The sequence below is a fragment of the Aspergillus glaucus genome (genome assembly GCF_001890805.1).
Source record: "Aspergillus glaucus CBS 516.65 unplaced genomic scaffold ASPGLscaffold_17, whole genome shotgun sequence".
Taxonomy (NCBI): domain Eukaryota; kingdom Fungi; phylum Ascomycota; class Eurotiomycetes; order Eurotiales; family Aspergillaceae; genus Aspergillus; species Aspergillus glaucus.
In genome coordinates, this window is record NW_019170469.1 from 84,271 (window position 1) to 101,038 (window position 16,768).

The 16,768-nt window shown below is 49.6% G+C and overlaps 7 protein-coding genes across 7 annotated transcripts; 4 read left to right on the plus strand and 3 right to left on the minus strand.

Moving 5' to 3' along the window:
- ASPGLDRAFT_131421 (uncharacterized protein) lies at positions 1-1,853 on the plus strand (the record flags this gene model as incomplete). Its single annotated transcript, XM_022541041.1, has 2 exons — positions 1-299; positions 362-1,853. The coding sequence occupies 2 exons, from the start codon at positions 1-3 to the stop codon at positions 1,851-1,853; spliced, it is 1,791 nt and encodes a 596-aa protein (XP_022398471.1).
- A 75-nt stretch (positions 1,854-1,928) lies between these two features.
- Positions 1,929-6,244, minus strand: ASPGLDRAFT_37600 (uncharacterized protein; the record flags this gene model as incomplete). The annotated part of the gene is made up of 9 exons (XM_022544847.1): positions 1,929-2,117; positions 2,171-2,278; positions 2,335-2,358; positions 2,407-2,993; positions 3,056-3,207; positions 3,261-3,304; positions 3,354-3,440; positions 4,175-4,635; positions 4,687-6,244. The coding sequence occupies 9 exons, from the start codon at positions 6,242-6,244 to the stop codon at positions 1,929-1,931; spliced, it is 3,210 nt and encodes a 1,069-aa protein (XP_022398472.1).
- Positions 6,245-6,864: 620 nt separating this feature from the next.
- On the plus strand, positions 6,865-9,644 carry ASPGLDRAFT_68242 (uncharacterized protein; the record flags this gene model as incomplete). The annotated part of the gene is made up of 7 exons (XM_022549238.1): positions 6,865-6,949; positions 6,996-7,747; positions 7,791-8,347; positions 8,577-8,670; positions 8,721-8,775; positions 8,823-9,016; positions 9,066-9,644. 7 exons carry the CDS (start codon positions 6,865-6,867, stop codon positions 9,642-9,644), a joined length of 2,316 nt encoding a protein of 771 aa, XP_022398473.1.
- A 107-nt stretch (positions 9,645-9,751) lies between these two features.
- Positions 9,752-10,956, minus strand: ASPGLDRAFT_68243 (lytic polysaccharide monooxygenase auxiliary activity family 9 protein; the record flags this gene model as incomplete). Its single annotated transcript, XM_022549239.1, has 3 exons — positions 9,752-9,991; positions 10,041-10,726; positions 10,782-10,956. 3 exons carry the CDS (start codon positions 10,954-10,956, stop codon positions 9,752-9,754), a joined length of 1,101 nt encoding a protein of 366 aa, XP_022398474.1.
- A 1,065-nt stretch (positions 10,957-12,021) lies between these two features.
- ASPGLDRAFT_27687 (uncharacterized protein) lies at positions 12,022-13,666 on the plus strand (the record flags this gene model as incomplete). The annotated part of the gene is made up of 4 exons (XM_022543683.1): positions 12,022-12,710; positions 12,759-13,165; positions 13,227-13,517; positions 13,587-13,666. The coding sequence occupies 4 exons, from the start codon at positions 12,022-12,024 to the stop codon at positions 13,664-13,666; spliced, it is 1,467 nt and encodes a 488-aa protein (XP_022398475.1).
- On the plus strand, positions 13,336-14,293 carry ASPGLDRAFT_49735 (uncharacterized protein). The gene is made up of 3 exons (XM_022547167.1): positions 13,336-13,517; positions 13,580-14,208; positions 14,247-14,293. The coding sequence occupies exon 2, from the start codon at positions 13,760-13,762 to the stop codon at positions 14,087-14,089; it is 330 nt and encodes a 109-aa protein (XP_022398476.1). The 5' UTR covers positions 13,336-13,517; positions 13,580-13,759; the 3' UTR covers positions 14,090-14,208; positions 14,247-14,293.
- On the minus strand, positions 14,096-16,359 carry ASPGLDRAFT_131614 (uncharacterized protein; the record flags this gene model as incomplete). Its single annotated transcript, XM_022541058.1, has 17 exons — positions 14,096-14,199; positions 14,243-14,321; positions 14,382-14,529; positions 14,577-14,705; positions 14,750-15,054; positions 15,103-15,135; positions 15,180-15,208; positions 15,255-15,289; positions 15,336-15,414; positions 15,460-15,574; positions 15,618-15,689; positions 15,734-15,798; positions 15,895-15,923; positions 15,971-16,043; positions 16,089-16,158; positions 16,206-16,239; positions 16,298-16,359. The coding sequence occupies 17 exons, from the start codon at positions 16,357-16,359 to the stop codon at positions 14,096-14,098; spliced, it is 1,461 nt and encodes a 486-aa protein (XP_022398477.1).
- Between the last annotated feature and the right edge of the window lie 409 nt (positions 16,360-16,768).

A 16,768-nucleotide genomic window follows, 5' to 3' on the forward strand; every position in this document is an offset into this window, starting at 1 on the left:
ATGGGCAATGCCGAATCAAAATCGCACCACTTCGACGATCTGCCGGAGACGAGTTCATTCCGGATAGTCAAACTCATGCCCGGCAAACGCAGAGACCCGATGTTCTGCGAGACGGAAATCGCAGACTTGCACGGCCCTCCTAAATTCGAAGCCATTTCTTACATCTGGGACGACTCGACCGCGAAGATAACTGTTACTTGTGACAAGGTAAAACTTAAGATCAGTGCAAACCTTCAGAGAGCACTGGTCCATCTCCGGTTGGAAGACGAACCGCGGTATTTATGGGCTCATGAACTATGGTGAGTGAGAGTGAAATCGCAGATTCCAATGTTAGTTATAAACTTTAGCTGACAAGTCTCAGTGTCGACCGAAAAAACACCGCCGAACGAAGCCATCAAGCCCGTCTCGTGCACGCCATTTACAGAGCATCCCAGAAAACACTTATTTGGATTGGATCGGACACCGCTGGACATCTGGCTGAGATTGCCGTTAAATCGATCATTCAAATCTCAGATTTCCTCTGCCGCTCTCTTCAACGTTACCTCCCGGAAATCAGCGTGACTAGCAATGTCTACCGAGATATCATATACGAAAACCGCAAGAAACTTCCCTCTCCCAACAAATGCGAATTCAGCACCGAGACAATATGGCATTCCTTGATTTGGTTCTACTCGCACGCATACTTTACGGGCGTATCCATTTTCGAAGAAATAAACGCGAACAAACGTCGATCAGTCCAATGCGGTCATGAAACTGTGGAATGGGAACGGGTAGAGCTGGTTGCGGGCTATATGATTTTGGATGGAGCATTTTCCAAACGTTTTGGATTTGATAAGACACACTGCTGGTGGGCAACGATATTGACGACCGGACAAATTCGGCAGCCGAGGAACTGGCTCACGACGCTGTATCTCGCATCGAATTTTAAAAGCGCGGATCCTCGAGACAAGGTATACGGTCTACGCGGTCTGCTGAAACACTCTATCGTGACGCCTGTGCTGGAACCTGACTACAGCAAACCATTACGAGATGTCTACCGGGACGCCGTCGAAGCATCATTCCTTAAATTTCACAACCTCGATGCTCTGCTATACGTCGCAGCAAACGAGAGTCCATCGTGGATTCCTCATTGGGATAAACCGATGCTATTCCGAAATCCGTTCAGGTTTAGCAGCCCCGTACCATGGAGGCCAGCCGGAGATAGAGAGCCGGCATGGATTATCGACCCAGCCACCAATATCCTGACCGTCTCTGGCTCTATATACCGCTCGATTAAATCCGTCGAGCCGTATAACCAGGCCTTCTTTGGTAAGGTGATGATCGAGTCTCCGGATGGACGCCACACCTTGAAACGAAAATGGGAAACCATTTTGCAAACCGCGAGAGCTAGTCAACCGGCGGGAGAGCCGCTGAAGCGCGAACTTGTTGCTGCCCTCGCCATGAGTTTCTTGTTCAGCCTTGACGAGAACAACCACGTCGCCGATGTCAACAAAGCAACGCGGACTTTCGTTGCCTATCTCATGAAGATAATCGACGATGAGATACTGAATAACTACATACCGCGTGAGTTACAAGAAGAATCCGCACAGGCAGACGGTCACACGTTTGGAAAGCCCATCTGGGATTTCGAGTATCCCGACTCTAGTTTCTTCGTTACTGAAGATGGCCACGTTGGGTGTTGCATAACGTCGACTGTGCCGGGTGATATCGTTGTCATTGTGCCTGGATGCACATATCCACTGGTCCTGCGACCCGAGGGCCAATACTATCACATCAGGGGCTATGCATATGTACATGGAATAATGATGGGGGAGATTCATTACTTGAAGCGGCAGGATTTGATGATTCGTTGACTCGTTGACATTAGCATTCTATTCTATAATACGTCAAACAAGAAATGGACAAACGGTGCAGTCTATCAACCACTCTTAACACTTATCCTTTTCACTTTTCTTCGCTTCCTTCCTCCTTTGCCTCAACTTGACCCATGAGTACCAAGTCAACAACACTACAATGGTCAAAGGAATAGCAATCGCAAAATAAAGCCATAAGTACTGATTGCCAACGTGTCTAACATCCTTGGCGTCCCAGTTAAAGACTCCCATGCTGAAAATAGACTGCCATTCTCTTAGTACCCTTCAAACATCTTGGAAGAATTGACCCTACTAACCGCAATTGAGGTCCCCGGCAAGAATATTAGTGTCATGATCGACATGGTCTTCATGGACGAGCTGTCTTTTTGGGATTCCTCTGCGGTTTTGGCAGAGCTTTGAGCAATCTAGTGCGCATATGCTTGATTAACCCCGTCTTTGCCGGTGTGGATGAATCTCCTACCATCATGTGGAATCTACTGTCGATCTGCAACATGTTAACAGTGATACTCCCGAATTCTCGTGGAAGACATACCATCTGGCGCTGGGAATCGATTTTCGATGGTATGATCTGCAAGTCATACTCCAATGACCCACAAAGCTGTGCATCCATTCGAACTCTCTGTCTAAGAATCTCGGAATACCGCGGTGCAACTTCTTCCTCTCCGTATCGCCGTTCAATAGCGTCGAAATACTGCGAGAGCGTCGTCGCGACCTCCAGCGTACAGACCCATTTTCTCCGTAATCGCAATTGCACCTTTCCAAGCTCGAATATGCTCTTCCGAATCGAGTCAAGCTCAGACAGCTCAATTGCCGATATCAGCTGTTCCTCCTCATTCACCACATTCCGGGTGAGGTTCTCCAATTCTTCGACGAGCAGTTCCACCCGCCATCGAAACAAGCTCACGGGGAGAATCATAAAGTCTGCCGGCATTCTCGTATAATCATTCGGGAAGGGGTCTTTAGCGAGTAGGCTCTCGATGTCGACACCATTGGAAGACAGGAGGATACAGGCCCAGTCGGTTTGGGGTTGACATCTTGCATTTGGTCTCACGGATGGTAGGCATGTGAGAATCATCGTGACCAAACCATTGCCATCTTTGGGTAATTGTAGAAAAAGACCTGGAAGACAAAATCAAGCTCGTATCACTCGTCCGAGCGTTATCCGGAAAGATAATACTTACTTCGTCGGTCAGCCGTCCACAGGAGCGATGTACTCGCATTCCCACTCCCCAGGAGACGAACAAACTCCGCTGGAATCCATCCTTTTCGGAGCGCAGTTTGCAAGACTGGATCTTTGATTGCTACCCGCTCTTGAGGTTCGAGATCAACGACCCTATCCAAGTTAACCGGATTCGATTCGATGGTGCTACTCGTACGCGTACTTACAGACACCGGAGGCAATCCCCGTCCCAGTTTATACGCAGGTCTCGCTTCAAACGTCAGTCGCGTATCTCTTCCACGGTCGGGACGCGATTATACCTTGCAATCCTTTTGAATAAAATGCTCGGCTGCATCGGAATCTAGATCCTGTAACTGGAGGGGCGTGTGTACTTTCCACCCTGCTTTCTGAATCTGTCAGCAATTTCTCCAAAATAAGGTATAACCTTAATACCTCAATAGCTCTTGTGCTTAACTCTAATCCCTGGTACATTATTATAACGTTAGAATATGCTTGGTTGATTGTCATCCGGGCTGGCGGGAAAGACAAGGAGATCTTATATTTTGTTGTAATATGTCCTCATATCCATTATTATTCTATTTTAATCGTACTTTATCGAGCAATCAGGCTAACACGAGTGGCACTGTGCCGTAAACGCTCAGTATCCGATGTGCATTCTCTATTTCCGCTTTAAGCTGCTAATGCATAACAGCACGCCTCAAATGTACAAAGTACCAATAACAGGATCCGAATATTGCAAACGAATTCATACGACACAGCAGAATTATCATAGTTGCCCGGTCCGCGAGTCGATCCGTTGTGGTGGTATCGAATAAGAGCGAATCGAGACTGCTCTAAGCGCCGACTATGGTGGGCGGGGCATTCACAAGCCACGATGGAATTAATCGTGCCCAAGGTGCCCGAAAATCAAAATTATTCTATCCTGTAGAGGCCGCGCGATGGCTGCTCATATGGGTGTTCTCTGTAATTGCACGATTAGCTCGATATCAATAAATCGAGTAGTTAACGATGGGGCTATTATACAACCCGCCAGTTCATGAGGCCCCATATGCTACTAATGCGTCATGCGTTTCAATTTGGAGGAGGTAAAATGTTGACTTCATAAAATAATTCAAGTCACCTGGCTTTTCCGGGAATCCATAGATTCTTTGAACTCATCATAGTCAATGTGCAACCTGAGTTGAAACGGTGGAGGGAGAACCATCCGATCAAATGTCGGTCGCGAGCTGAATCTACACATCTCTAACAAGGAGCGTAGTGATCTCGTCCCATGGCGCAGTTTGGGAACGAGAAGTAGGCCATGCAGAACGTCGTCCTCAATGGGGAAGCGGTTTCCAACCTTCAAAGATGGTGCTATCTCATCGAGCATATCCCGCAAAATTACAGCCCGCCGAACTGGGAACATTGTGTCGAACGAATGGCAGCGGTCTGGTCCTCGTATATCCACTGTATCGTAAATAGAAGAGATGAAGTCTGAGTAGTTCGCTGTTGATTTCCCGGATATTGCCAGTGACTGCAAACGTTGTTCAAACTCGTCGAATGTTGCAGCATGGCCTGATCCGAGAAGAAATACGGCCCGACCTATATGCTTTCTATTGCCGTCTATATCGAGAAACGTGCCAGAAAACATACAGCGAGATAGGTAGGAAAGCCATCCCAGAGGTTTATCCGATAGACTGTTGTCAAATCCTTCGAAGTATGCGAGTGTTAAATGTCCCGCTAGTGTGGAATTGCGAATGGAATTAAGTGCATTCAATAAGACGTCGAGTTGCACAAATTCAGTCAGTTTGAAGTGCAAACGTGCGGTTTTATGAGGATAACATGCTGTGGCCGCAACCTCCATCGCGGCAAAGCTCTTACCACTGCCTCCTGGGCCAAAAAGCGCGATGTTGAGCGGGCTCGTGGATTCTCTGGCGGTATACGCTTTGATGGTACCATAAACAGATCGAAATTGTTCCATCTCCTTCCGGTCATAAACGAACAGTCGATCAAAATTTGCCATGGGTACTTGACGGAGACCAGCAGACGGCCCTTCCCGTACGATGTCACGAGCAATTTCAATTACATCGCTTTCTGGGAGACTTGCAAGTATACTCCAGTCCGGATTAGCCCCGCCACAGATGTCTTCCGAAGGTACCGTGATATACAGGAGATCTTTGGGTCCGATATCCTCCATCACCAACTGAACCGGATGAGTAGGACATGCCTTCGTGCCTTGGCTGTGGATTCCTTCGGTCACCAAGCATCTGGCAGCTTGAAGACCTGAGACTATGCCTTTATCCAGGCCCGGATGTGGCTGTTGAGCCAAATGGGATGTCACCCCTGCGATAAACGCCTCGGTCATGCCTGGCACCCATCTTCCTTTGACATAATCACCCTCGGTTCGGGATGGATCAAAGAACAAGCTTTGTTTCTCGTCCCCTTGACCCTGGCGATAGATCACTCCGTCGCACCCAAAGAGAACAACAAGATGGGCACAAGTCGCAAGGGTGGCTAGCTTGCCGTTGGGGTTCAGATTCAATACAAAATCCTCGCATGTCTTTTCCCAGGATAGACCCTTGGATAGTTCCACACCTTCGCCACGCAGGTCATCAGCAGAGATCACCACAACAAGCTTGGTTGGATCTTTCTTTCCGGTATCACGCCTAAAAGGTCCGAGGCGAACCACGTCCCAGAGCTTCCCTGAACCGAGTGGATGGCTCATATGGTAGACGACAAAGTCAGGTCGAGCTTGCAGAAAGAAGTCGATCGCATCATCATTGTCGATAATACCGTCTTCTTTATCCTCCAGTACCAATATCGTTGTTCCAGACGTACCGTTGGCGTCCGTGGGCGAGTACCACTCCCCTTCTCTCTCGAGTGTGGTGATATTCTCCACGCTATAAGAGACCGAAGACGTACTCCTAGAGTGCAAACGATTGTCATAGATACTCAATTGAAGGAGATGCCGAGCGGAAGAATCTGTCGCAGAGCCCATAACGTGCTGCTTAACGGAAGGGCAACATATTTCCAATTTAGGCTGCGCTGCTTGTAAAAGGTCCGAAATCAATTGTATTCCTCCCCATAACCACTCCATGCGCTGCCTCGACTTGTCGATCTGAAGACTGCGCTGTCCGAGTGCTGATTTCTGTGGGTATAGCACCAGATCATAGGGAGCATCTCCGGCAAGAATGACTCTGGAAGAAGACATGTCGAGAAACACATCAAGGGGTACGAATATACCCAATATTCTGAGAAATAACTGTGAAAATATTTGTTTTTGTTGAGATGGGGGGGTTAGGCCTTCATGCCGTAGGCGCTCTGTATCGTACTTCGACCCCACCAGATACTCGCTAGCCAAAGTGGATCTGTGGCCGTCCGCCTCATCTTGTTCATGTGGCTCATCATTGTCATTGGTATGAAGTTGCAGACTTGAAAAAGCATGGGAATTGACGAGGTTGAACAGTTGTAAAAATGGATTATTTTCAACAATCGAGAACGGAACCGTATATCTTGAGCCGATTAGTGCCATCACTCCGACATATTTTCTCACGCCAATGTGTCCGTCGCAATGCTCTTATTTATAGCAGCCGACTGCTGTATCTTGAAGATGTTGTTTATCTATATCTTGATCACTGGTCCCTGACCCTTGTGTAAACAGCCGCCTTAATGTGTCATTATCCGGGTCAGCATCGGGGATGCGCCGTAGCGGACATTTCTCCGCATTTCATTCTCTATAAGACTAAATACTTATAGAAGGCAGTATGCCATGATGCGATACTCCAATATCGAATTTTGGGAGAGGTATAACTATTAGGGCGATTGCATGTCATGTTGACCAGCGAGGAAGTCGAAAAGCATAACAATCGAGAATCGTGTTGGATTGCCATTCACGGTTCCGTCTACGATGTAACAGGTAATTCTCATTTACGAATTGTTAGTTCGCCTATTAACATCTGCAGACTTCCTGGATTCTCATCCCGGAGGCCCAGAGGTCCTCCTACGATGCGCCGGCAAAGATGCCACCGACGACTTTGATGCGGTTCACGATATCCAGCTAATGGACCAGTCCCTACCTCCTTCTGCTTGTCTCGGGGGTATTGACCCAGGTACACTAGCCAAATCTACGGATCAGGGGAGCAACGCATCTCTCCCCGACGAAAATACACCCCCTCCCCTAACCCACATCATCAACCTGCACGATTTCGAAGAAGTTGCGAAACAGCATCTCTCGCCTAATGCCTGGGCATACTACTCCTCCGGAGCCGATGACGAATATAGCAAGCGAGAAAATGCGCAGTCTTACCAGCAAGTCCTCCTGCGTCCGCGCATCTTGCGCAACATCCCCGCCGTTGATACTACAACCACGATCCTGGGACACCATGTTTCTCTCCCGGTATACATATCAGCTGTGGGACTTGCGAAACTGGCACATCCTGAAGGTGAATGCGCCCTTGCCAGGGCTGCAGGAAAAGAAGGACTGGCTCAGGTTCTAGCCAACGGGTCGAGTATTCCCATCGAGAATGTGAGGGAGGCCCGAGTCAACGATGACCAGCCTCTTTTCTGCCAATTATATGTGAATCGAGATATTAGTAGGTCTGAGGAACATATTCGACGGGCTGAAGAGGCCGGAGCGAGTGCTATCTGGCTCACTGTTGACTCTCCGGTCGTTGGCAAGCGGGAGATGGATGAGAGGGTGAACTTGGCCGTTCAGGTATGTTTATACCAAGATTATCCTCCATTTGCTAACATTGTAGGCCCGCGATAATCAAACGAGCGGTGCAGGCGTTGCCAAAACCAGAGCCAGCACTATCTCTCCTTTCATCGACTGGGACATCCTAACCTGGATTCGCAACCTTACAAAACTCCCGATAGTAATCAAAGGCATCCAGACCGTCGAAGACGCGATTATGGCCTACGAAAACGGCGTACAAGGAATCGTCCTCTCCAACCACGGAGGCAGATCCCAAGACACTGCGCAACCGCCTCTTCTCACCCTGCTAGAAATCCGGCGATACGCGCCGTTCCTACTGCGGAGTCGCATGCAGATCTTCATCGATGGGGGGATTCGCCGGGGGACGGACGTGCTCAAGGCGGTCGCGCTGGGTGCTACGGCTGTTGGACTTGGTCGGCCATTTCTGTATAGCTTGGCGTCGGGATATGGCGAGGAGGGAGTTCGACGGGCGGTTACTATCTTGAGGCAAGAGATCGAGGCCAATATGGTGTTTTTGGGCGTCACGAATCTCTCCGAATTGGGTGAGCATTTGCTGAACACAGCACGATTGGAGAGGGATGTAGCTAGATTTGTCAAGCTGTAGCAATAGTTACCGATCCATACCCTTGTCAACACAGGGATACAACCCCGGATATGCAAACTCCACGCTCGGACTTGTGCCGATATCTCCGCATAGAAATAAGCAAGCCATCTTCATTCCGGATACAGCATTAAACATCATGAGTGACAAAATAGACGTTCTTCTTTACGGCCTGGGGGCGTAAGTATCCCGGCTGAAGAGTTTATATGGATACTGACCTAAGGATAGCATTGGCTCTTTCTACGCCTTCATCCTGCAGCGAAATGCAAATGTTCGGTTGACTGTGGTAGCTAGGTCGAATTATGAAGCAGTAAAGAACGATGTATGCTGCCAGCAATTTCCTTGCCAACCAAACACGAGCTAATGGAATAGGGCATATTCATCGATAGCGCCAACCATGGGCAGCATCGCTTTCATCCATACGCAGGTATGATTACACCTGGAAGGAGATGGACATTGTTAACGGCATAAAAGTGGTGAGATCGCCATCCGAGCTTACCGGACCATTTGACTACATCGTTCTCGCGCACAAAGCCATCGACCAAGAGGCTGTTGCATCGCAACTACAATCCGTCAAAGCATCGACACTAGTCATCATCCAGAATGGCGTAGGCAATGAGGAACCGTTTCGGAGAACCCATTCGGATAGTTCAATTGTTACTTGTGTGGTGAGGATCCTCCTCCATCAAGCTCATAGCAGATAGTTAACGCTTGCAGACATGGGTCGGCGCAACCCAAATCCAACCCGGCCAGATCAAGCACACCCAATCTGAAGACCTCCAGATCGGGCTATATCCCAATAGCGCTGTCGACAGCAACCTCGAAGAATCCCGCCTCTCAACGCTCGCCTCTCTCCTTGAAACAGGCCGCACGCGATTCCAACTCCTCTCCCCGGCCGATATCCAGCGTCAACGCTGGGAAAAGCTCGTTTGGAATGCAGCCTGGAACTCCACCACTGCATTGACGATGGTCGATACGCAGACGTGGCTACATTCTTCTCCTGAGGCTACGATTTCCACGCGCAGATTAATGCGGGAGGTGATCGATGTCGGTCGTGCATGCGGTGTGAAGCTGGAGTATGATTTGATTGGCAAATTGGTGGACAAGATACTTGGTATGCCTGGGATTGGGAGTAGTATGCAGACGGATTGTAAAAACGGTCGGCCGTTGGAGATTGATGTTATCCTGGGGGTGCCTGTGAAAAAGGCGAGAGAGTTGGGGATGGAGACGCCGACGCTTGAGATGATTTATGCATTGGTCAAGGCTGTTGATACACGACTACGCGCCAATATATAGAATGCTCTCACCATATTGGGACGAACTTTATTGTCAAAATGAATGTGGATTGCAAAATCTTCTGTTATACAGCTCAGAATACAAGTCACCAACTACACTAGGACACTCTATACATGCCCGCGCCTGAACCGACGGTGATCACGTTTGAACACCTTCGTAGACCCCCTCAACGGCGGCGCCGGCGGCGTCAAATCCTTCCCAGAATCCGGCGGTCCCGTAAAGGCACCATTGTTACACGAGTCATTCAAATCATGGCACTTTTTCTCCCAGATATGACAATTCTGACCCCCGGTGGGATACGCAGTCTCCCAGCATTCATCATTCTGTTCCCAGCATTTATCGACAGCCTGCACGAAGTTAGCTTCACGTGTTATATGGATGGACAACAATACATACAGCCCAGCAGCCTTGTTGGTCATTGTATGACGGAACTTCAAAGGCGCACCAGTTATCGCGTTGGAGTATGCATCCGTCTGGTTTGAGGCCGATTTGCTGAACCATGGGACCGCGTTTGTCGACGGATCGCTTTGTCTGTCCTGATTGATACACCGGAGGGCCATACGTTGGATACGGAGGTAGTGGGTCTTCGTAGATGTTGTAGGTCATACCCGGGGTATCCAGGTCATACGTGCCTTCGCCAATAGACACCGTCGGGGGACTGGCCGTGCCCGAAGATTGCACAAAGACCTGAGCACATCCGACGTAGAACTGCGGATCCGGGGGATTTTCCTGGGCCGAGTGCAGTGCCAACAACTCTGGCCGCACAAGGTAATACCCAGCTTGGACATCATCCGGAATGACAACAGACAAATGGCCATTATTGTCGATTATCCTCTCCGTGCACCATTTACCCGCAGACGCATCGTAATCAGATTGCCAGATCTTGAACCACCCATCACCCGCTGCGTTGTTGTCAGCCGTCGCATCGTCCACCCTCTTCATGTACACAGCACAAGGTCCTTTGTGGCTCCGGTCCAAGACTCCCGGCTGCGAGCCATCGACGTATTCGCGGAACTCGAACGTCAGCGTCGACGACGATCTCGCAGGGCACACACGCGCGACGCCTTTCTCGCCATCGATTCCTGTCCACGTCAGTCAATCATTCCACCAGAAAGCCTAAACATCCGTATCGCATACCGCACGCAACATCCCCACTGGACAACGGCTCAATAGGAAATGTAGCAGTCTTAGGATCCCGATTCATTCGAACACAAACCCCATCACCCTGGTTTTGTCCATCGACGTATAGCGTCGTAAATGCAGTATGTGCTGCGGCCAAGCCGATCAAAGGCAGGACTGCGAGGATATGCATATTGTTTGCTGCGTCGAGTACGGAATACGCATTCGACGGGGTTGGCTACTGCTGTTTATACGGTGGGAATTATTGCTCCTGGAATAGATTTAGGGGAGCCATGATGCATCCTGCAAGGCACGTATACTATGTCTAATTGATCTGTCTCTTGTTTCGGGCATCTGGATGGTTTGCGAACAAAGGGTGCAGGCGCATGAGATGTATCATGTCGACGAACTGCGCCTTCCAGATAGATCTCAGGACGGTGGCGATTCGACTTGGCCAGAGTACAGAGTACGGGGTTGACCACTACATACCGGTACGCTTACGAAAATGCTTCCGAGCGTGGTGTTCACGCGATGATCCACAGAGCATCACAGGCAATACTAGTAGTGAATTGGAGAAGTATAGTATCCGTACTGCGTACTCCGTATATTCAGCTCCATATAGACCAAAATTGAGGCAGTCGGCATGTCCTCGGCGAAACTGACCATTGCCCATTCGGACGTTCTAGAAAGCCACGAAGCAGCGTAGAATCGTATTCTCGCAGCGATCAACAAAATACGGCGCCAGAAAACGGGCACAACGGCCCGGGGAAAATATGAATAAGTGAGCACATCATAAATTAAACTCGGCGGCGCAAACAAGCAATTGCAGCAAAGTTTTGCTAATTCCAGGGTCCAAGTTGGGGATACGATAGGGCAGCACGTCCCGCACCGAAGAGAACACGACGGAATACGCAGACCCCCCATAACTGGTGACGAATACGCGACCCTCGCTAAGCATCCGGGAGGAGATTAAGGTTATGTTTTATCTAAGGTGTACATGTCCCGGATCGTATTCCGTATTCTGTCAACCCCGTGCTCCACTGAGATATACGGAATACGGCGTATACGGAGGCTTTACCGAGTACGATTGACACATGGGCCGAGCAAGTATACGGCCCACGGTACGGCCCACTGTATACCACGGAATATTGGTGAGGGCGAGTTTCGCTGGCTATACTTATAGAGCCGGTTCTGCTTCTGGTGGTTTTCTAGAATCAATTGTTCAGAATATACACACACCAAAAAAAAAAAAAAAACAATGCCTTCGATATCCTCTGCCTCCCTCGCCGTCGCCATTCTGGTGGCCGGCTACCTCAGCGCACTCTGCACGACGCCACCAAATCCCAACCCGGATAAATCAAAACTCTACAAATCCGACCGCGCGGGGATCCTGGCCGGCACTTTCCCATGGGTCGTCAAGCATGTACAAATCGTCGTCTTCGCCTACCACGCTCTCGTTACCCTCCTCTATACTCCCGAGAACAATGCCCAGCTGAACTCCATCTGCCCACACCCCGAGAACCTTCCTCCCGCCCTCTTTACCTGGAACGAGCGCATGTATAAGGTCCTATTTGTCATCTTCCTAGGCGCCTTCATCCGCCTCTCCGCATACGGGGGTCTCGGCCGCAACTTCACCTTCCACCTCTCAAACCCAGACCACCTCGTCACAGACGGGGTGTACAAATACCTGCAACACCCCAGCTATACCGGCGCGGCACTAGTAACCTTCGGCATGGCAGGCTTGCTAACGCGGTGGGACACAGCGGCCGGGGCATGCTGGATGCAGCCGTCAACGCTGGCAATGTTAAACGGATACGGATGGTTGTTCACTGCTGCTTGGGGGGTTTTCTTGTTCAGTGTGTTGGGGGTTCGGGTGAGGGATGAGGAGACTATGTTGCATGAGCAGTTTGGAAAGGACTGGGAGGAATGGCATGCCAGGACCAAGAGGTTTATTCCTCTTGTCGTCTAATCTTGTTTGACGCCTGAGGCATAAAGCCGGCAAAACGATCAACGGGGCTACAACCCCATACATTCTCTCCTCTCCTCCCCGACGAGCCTCCTCAGTTCTCCTTTCCTGCGAACCAAAATCGACTTGACAGAGCCATGGACTGCAGTGAGTGGAGCCGAAGTCATGGACAACGTCGATCCCCCCGGACCGAGTGCAGAATTCGTGAGCGTGCATCGCCGTCGGTTGATTACCAAAATCCTCAATGCAATACACAGGGATGGAGAATCCGAAGGTCATGGCCGCGGAAAGTACCAGTTCCCTTCGGCCACCTGGTTCTCTCTGTGGCTCTCCGACATGGATCGTCTGGAGGAGATTGCAACCGCGTTTGACCAGAACCCAGGACGAGCCTCAGGTCTTTACACAATGACCGAGCCATTCCGGCTGGTGACCTTGTGTAGGTTGTTTTCTCTTCTATACCCTATACCGCAACCGCATATTTGACTAACCTGAGACAGGGGTTCCACACTCCGGAATCACACCCAAACTCCCTACTATCCGACCGCCATCCCGTCCAACTTCAGCTGTTGCTAACCCTACCACGCCCAGTACGCCCACCATCAACAGAACCACCCAGCTCACACTAGGGGCAGTGGGGACGCCGGTTGAGTCTTCACCAGCGAGACCCTCGCCAACAGATCCGTCTCCCACTGTAGTGCAACTCTCCCGCAAACGTCAAAGAATTGATTTCACCCGCGAACTCCGACACCGCTTCCGACTGCGACTGAGATCCCATCTTTACCAAAACTGTATGTATCTTTTTAACCAATAGCCACCATAGAAAAAAAAAAAAAAAGCTAATTGGACGCAGTGCTTAGACCGTGACTGGGTGTGCGGCATCACGAAGAGCAGCGACCCCCTGCAAGCCGCCCACATCTGTGCTGTATCTCTACACTAACACAGGCGTGACTATACCGACAAGTACATCCATTTCAAAAGTTCCCTGGCCGTGTTCTGGTCGGATGCGCAAGTTCAGAAGTGGTTAGACAGAATGAAAACTCTCGCAAAATCAACTGCCAACGCCCTCGCGCTACAATCTTCGGCTCACGATTATTGGGATCGGGCGTTGTTTGCATTACAACCAATATCGGTCAACGATCAAAAAACTGAAATGAAGCTTCGATTTTATTGGCTTAAACCTGGGTTCTTGCTTCCCCAAGGCTCAACCTTGCTTCTGCCGGAGGATATCACGCTGATGATCATGGGCTGGCACGAGCATGGCATCGGTAGTTTCTTGGTAGACGGTTTCTTCCATCAACACTGGCTGTATTGCATTTTTCTAATCTCTTCAAGAGATCTATACCCTTCTATATATCTCTGAATCTTGTTACGATGATATTTCACGAGGTCCGGTAAAATGCTTCCGCCCATGTATAATCCAGTGACCTACCGAGATAATAACAATAATGGCGAAGGCAACAATACAATAATCTACCTCATTAGCACAGTCCCACGACAGGAGAATGGCACTCACTCATGCTACTCCCAGTAACCGGCCGTCCAGGCGGAAACAAAAACAGCACCGTTGTCAGGGCGATATATGACAAGCCAAGCTGCATTCCATTCATCAGCACGGCACTTTGTACAACATAACAGATAACTCGATAACTCACGATATCCGCCAGCCACCCCATACCAGACGGTAAATGCCATGCTCGCGGGGGGAGAAGATTCCGGCCGCGGAGGCAGTTGACGGCGATGGGCATTGCATAAGATAGGTCCAGGGCGACGACCGATGAGGATACGATGGCGTTGAATGCGCTAGCCATGGTTAATATCGTTGGCATGCAAATGTGCAGGGAGCATACCTTGAAGACCCCAAGAAGATCAAGCCGAAAATAATCACGACAGCCGTCGTGAGAATGAGTCCGTTCAATGGCAATCCCAATCGAGGGTGGACCTGAGCGAGCCATCGCGATGCCGGCAATCCACCATCCCTAATTCATTAGCTACGTCGGTAATCAAGCGAAGGAAAAAAAACCTGGAAAAAGCATAAATCATCCGACTACTCGTCGTCATAACACTAGTTGTCGCAAACGCAAGACAAACGAGCGGCAGCATCAACAGACAAATAGCCCCGGCAGTATTATTCGTCGCGTGGATAAGAATCTGTAACAAAGGCCCGGCCTTCGAGCTGGTAATTGCATTGATATCACCGGCAACGAACAGCAATACTATGAGAAAGACGGCTCCGGTGAAAGTGCCAATGCCAACGCAATATACCATTACTTTTGGTCCTTCGCTGCGGGGATTGGGGATTTCCTCGATCATATGGGCCACGGAGTCCTGCGTTATCAGTATCTTAAGAGCAACGAGACAGAGGCAAAGGCATACAAATGCAGTCACTCCGAGTCCTCCTTGCAATAGCTGTCCTCGTTAGTGATGTTCGTATGATCGGGTCAACTACGTACTCCCAGCAACCACGCGATTCCATCGGGCCCTGTCCATCAGCATCGCAACTAATAGTTTTCGTGTATGACACTTACATCCTGTTTTGTTCACAAAATCACAGAATACGAAACTGTTCCGGTTAGACTAGCATGCTCATCAACGGAATGCTCACTTACTATGCCGAGTTATAGTCTGGAGAAGCGCAGGCAAGGATTGTGATAGATACAACGGCGAAACCACCAATCGACCAGATAACTGAGCATTTAGTATAAGTCGATCAAAGACAAGAAATAAACGTACAAGCACCGCGATAAACTGTTGGCAATATAGAATTCCCAAATGCATTAATCACAAACGCCCCAAGTGTAAAGCCGATATATACGAGGAATTGCTGCCAGCGTTGACTTTCGAAGCTCTAATTCATCAGCATCGCATCGCGACAACTCCGAGGGACTTACCGGATGCAGCGAAGCTATGATTCCCATGATCAATTGGCTGGAGAGGAGCGAGTTTGTCGCGACGAGAGCGACCTGTTCATTAGCTGGCTATCGCTACTCGGAGCAATGCGACTCACCCATCCGGCGACATTGATCCAACCCGTGATCCAAGACAAGATCGGGACCCATTTCGGCCATGACACTGAGCCGTTAGATGCCGCCAAGATCCATGGTTTAAGTTCAATAACATACCGACTATCTGGTCAGCTCAGTCACATTTAAGGCAAAAGAATCTTACCTGCGACCCAATGATATTGCCCACCCGCCCTAGTCAGTTAGCAGTGTTTTTAAGAAGATCGATATGTGCAACCTACGAAGGGTAGGCAGAAAGAAACTCGGCCAGCGATGCGGCAATGCACAGGTTACATATGCCAGCGGTGACCAGACCTGTGCCTGCATTAGTATTATCCAAGTAGATAGATGCTGACATACCCCAGACAACACTTGTGCTTCCCCCGGATGTCAGACTGATTGATAAACTGGCCGAGAGAGCTGTCCACGACTGCTTATGTTAACGGTATATGAATCCGGAGCGATACAGAAACGTACATTCAGCACTGCAAAGGCCAAGCCAAGCATCGACCTAGTCAGTTAGTATCACAATAAGTGAAGCGATATCGATGTATACATCGGTAGCCTACCAAGTGGAAAAGTTGCGCCGTAGTTCGGGACTGCGCTCGGAATTGCTGTCGGTGTCCTTCATAGTGAATCTATTGAAACGATCAATTATGGTACATGATAAGATACTTAATCCAGTTTAACTGGGTAGCATCGCATATATATTATTGCAAGATTGCATCTGATATCAGACCGATAAGAAGCGGAGACATACCAAAGTACGCGAATCGGTGAGATCCGAGGCTTCCCCTCTGTCTGTCGCCAGCCTTAACTCAGCTGGTTAGGTACAAGCGAGATACTGATAGCTACTCCGTATGCGAAGCGATATCATCTCTCCCATGTGGACGACAGTTATCACCATCATCCCTAATCCATATGATCCAAGGCAATGCAAAATGCTCCTTGCAGTTCCACAATGTGACGCTGTACAGGGGGACAGCGCATTCCCCTCCCCTCCCTCCGTCCGTCCATTCATTCTTCAGCTGCCTTGGCTC

What these genes read in the sequence shown, in the direction of transcription:
- ASPGLDRAFT_49735 (XM_022547167.1), top strand. Translation starts at nt 13,760, where the DNA reads ATGAAAACTCTCGCAAAATCAACTGCCAACGCCCTCGCGCTACAATCT.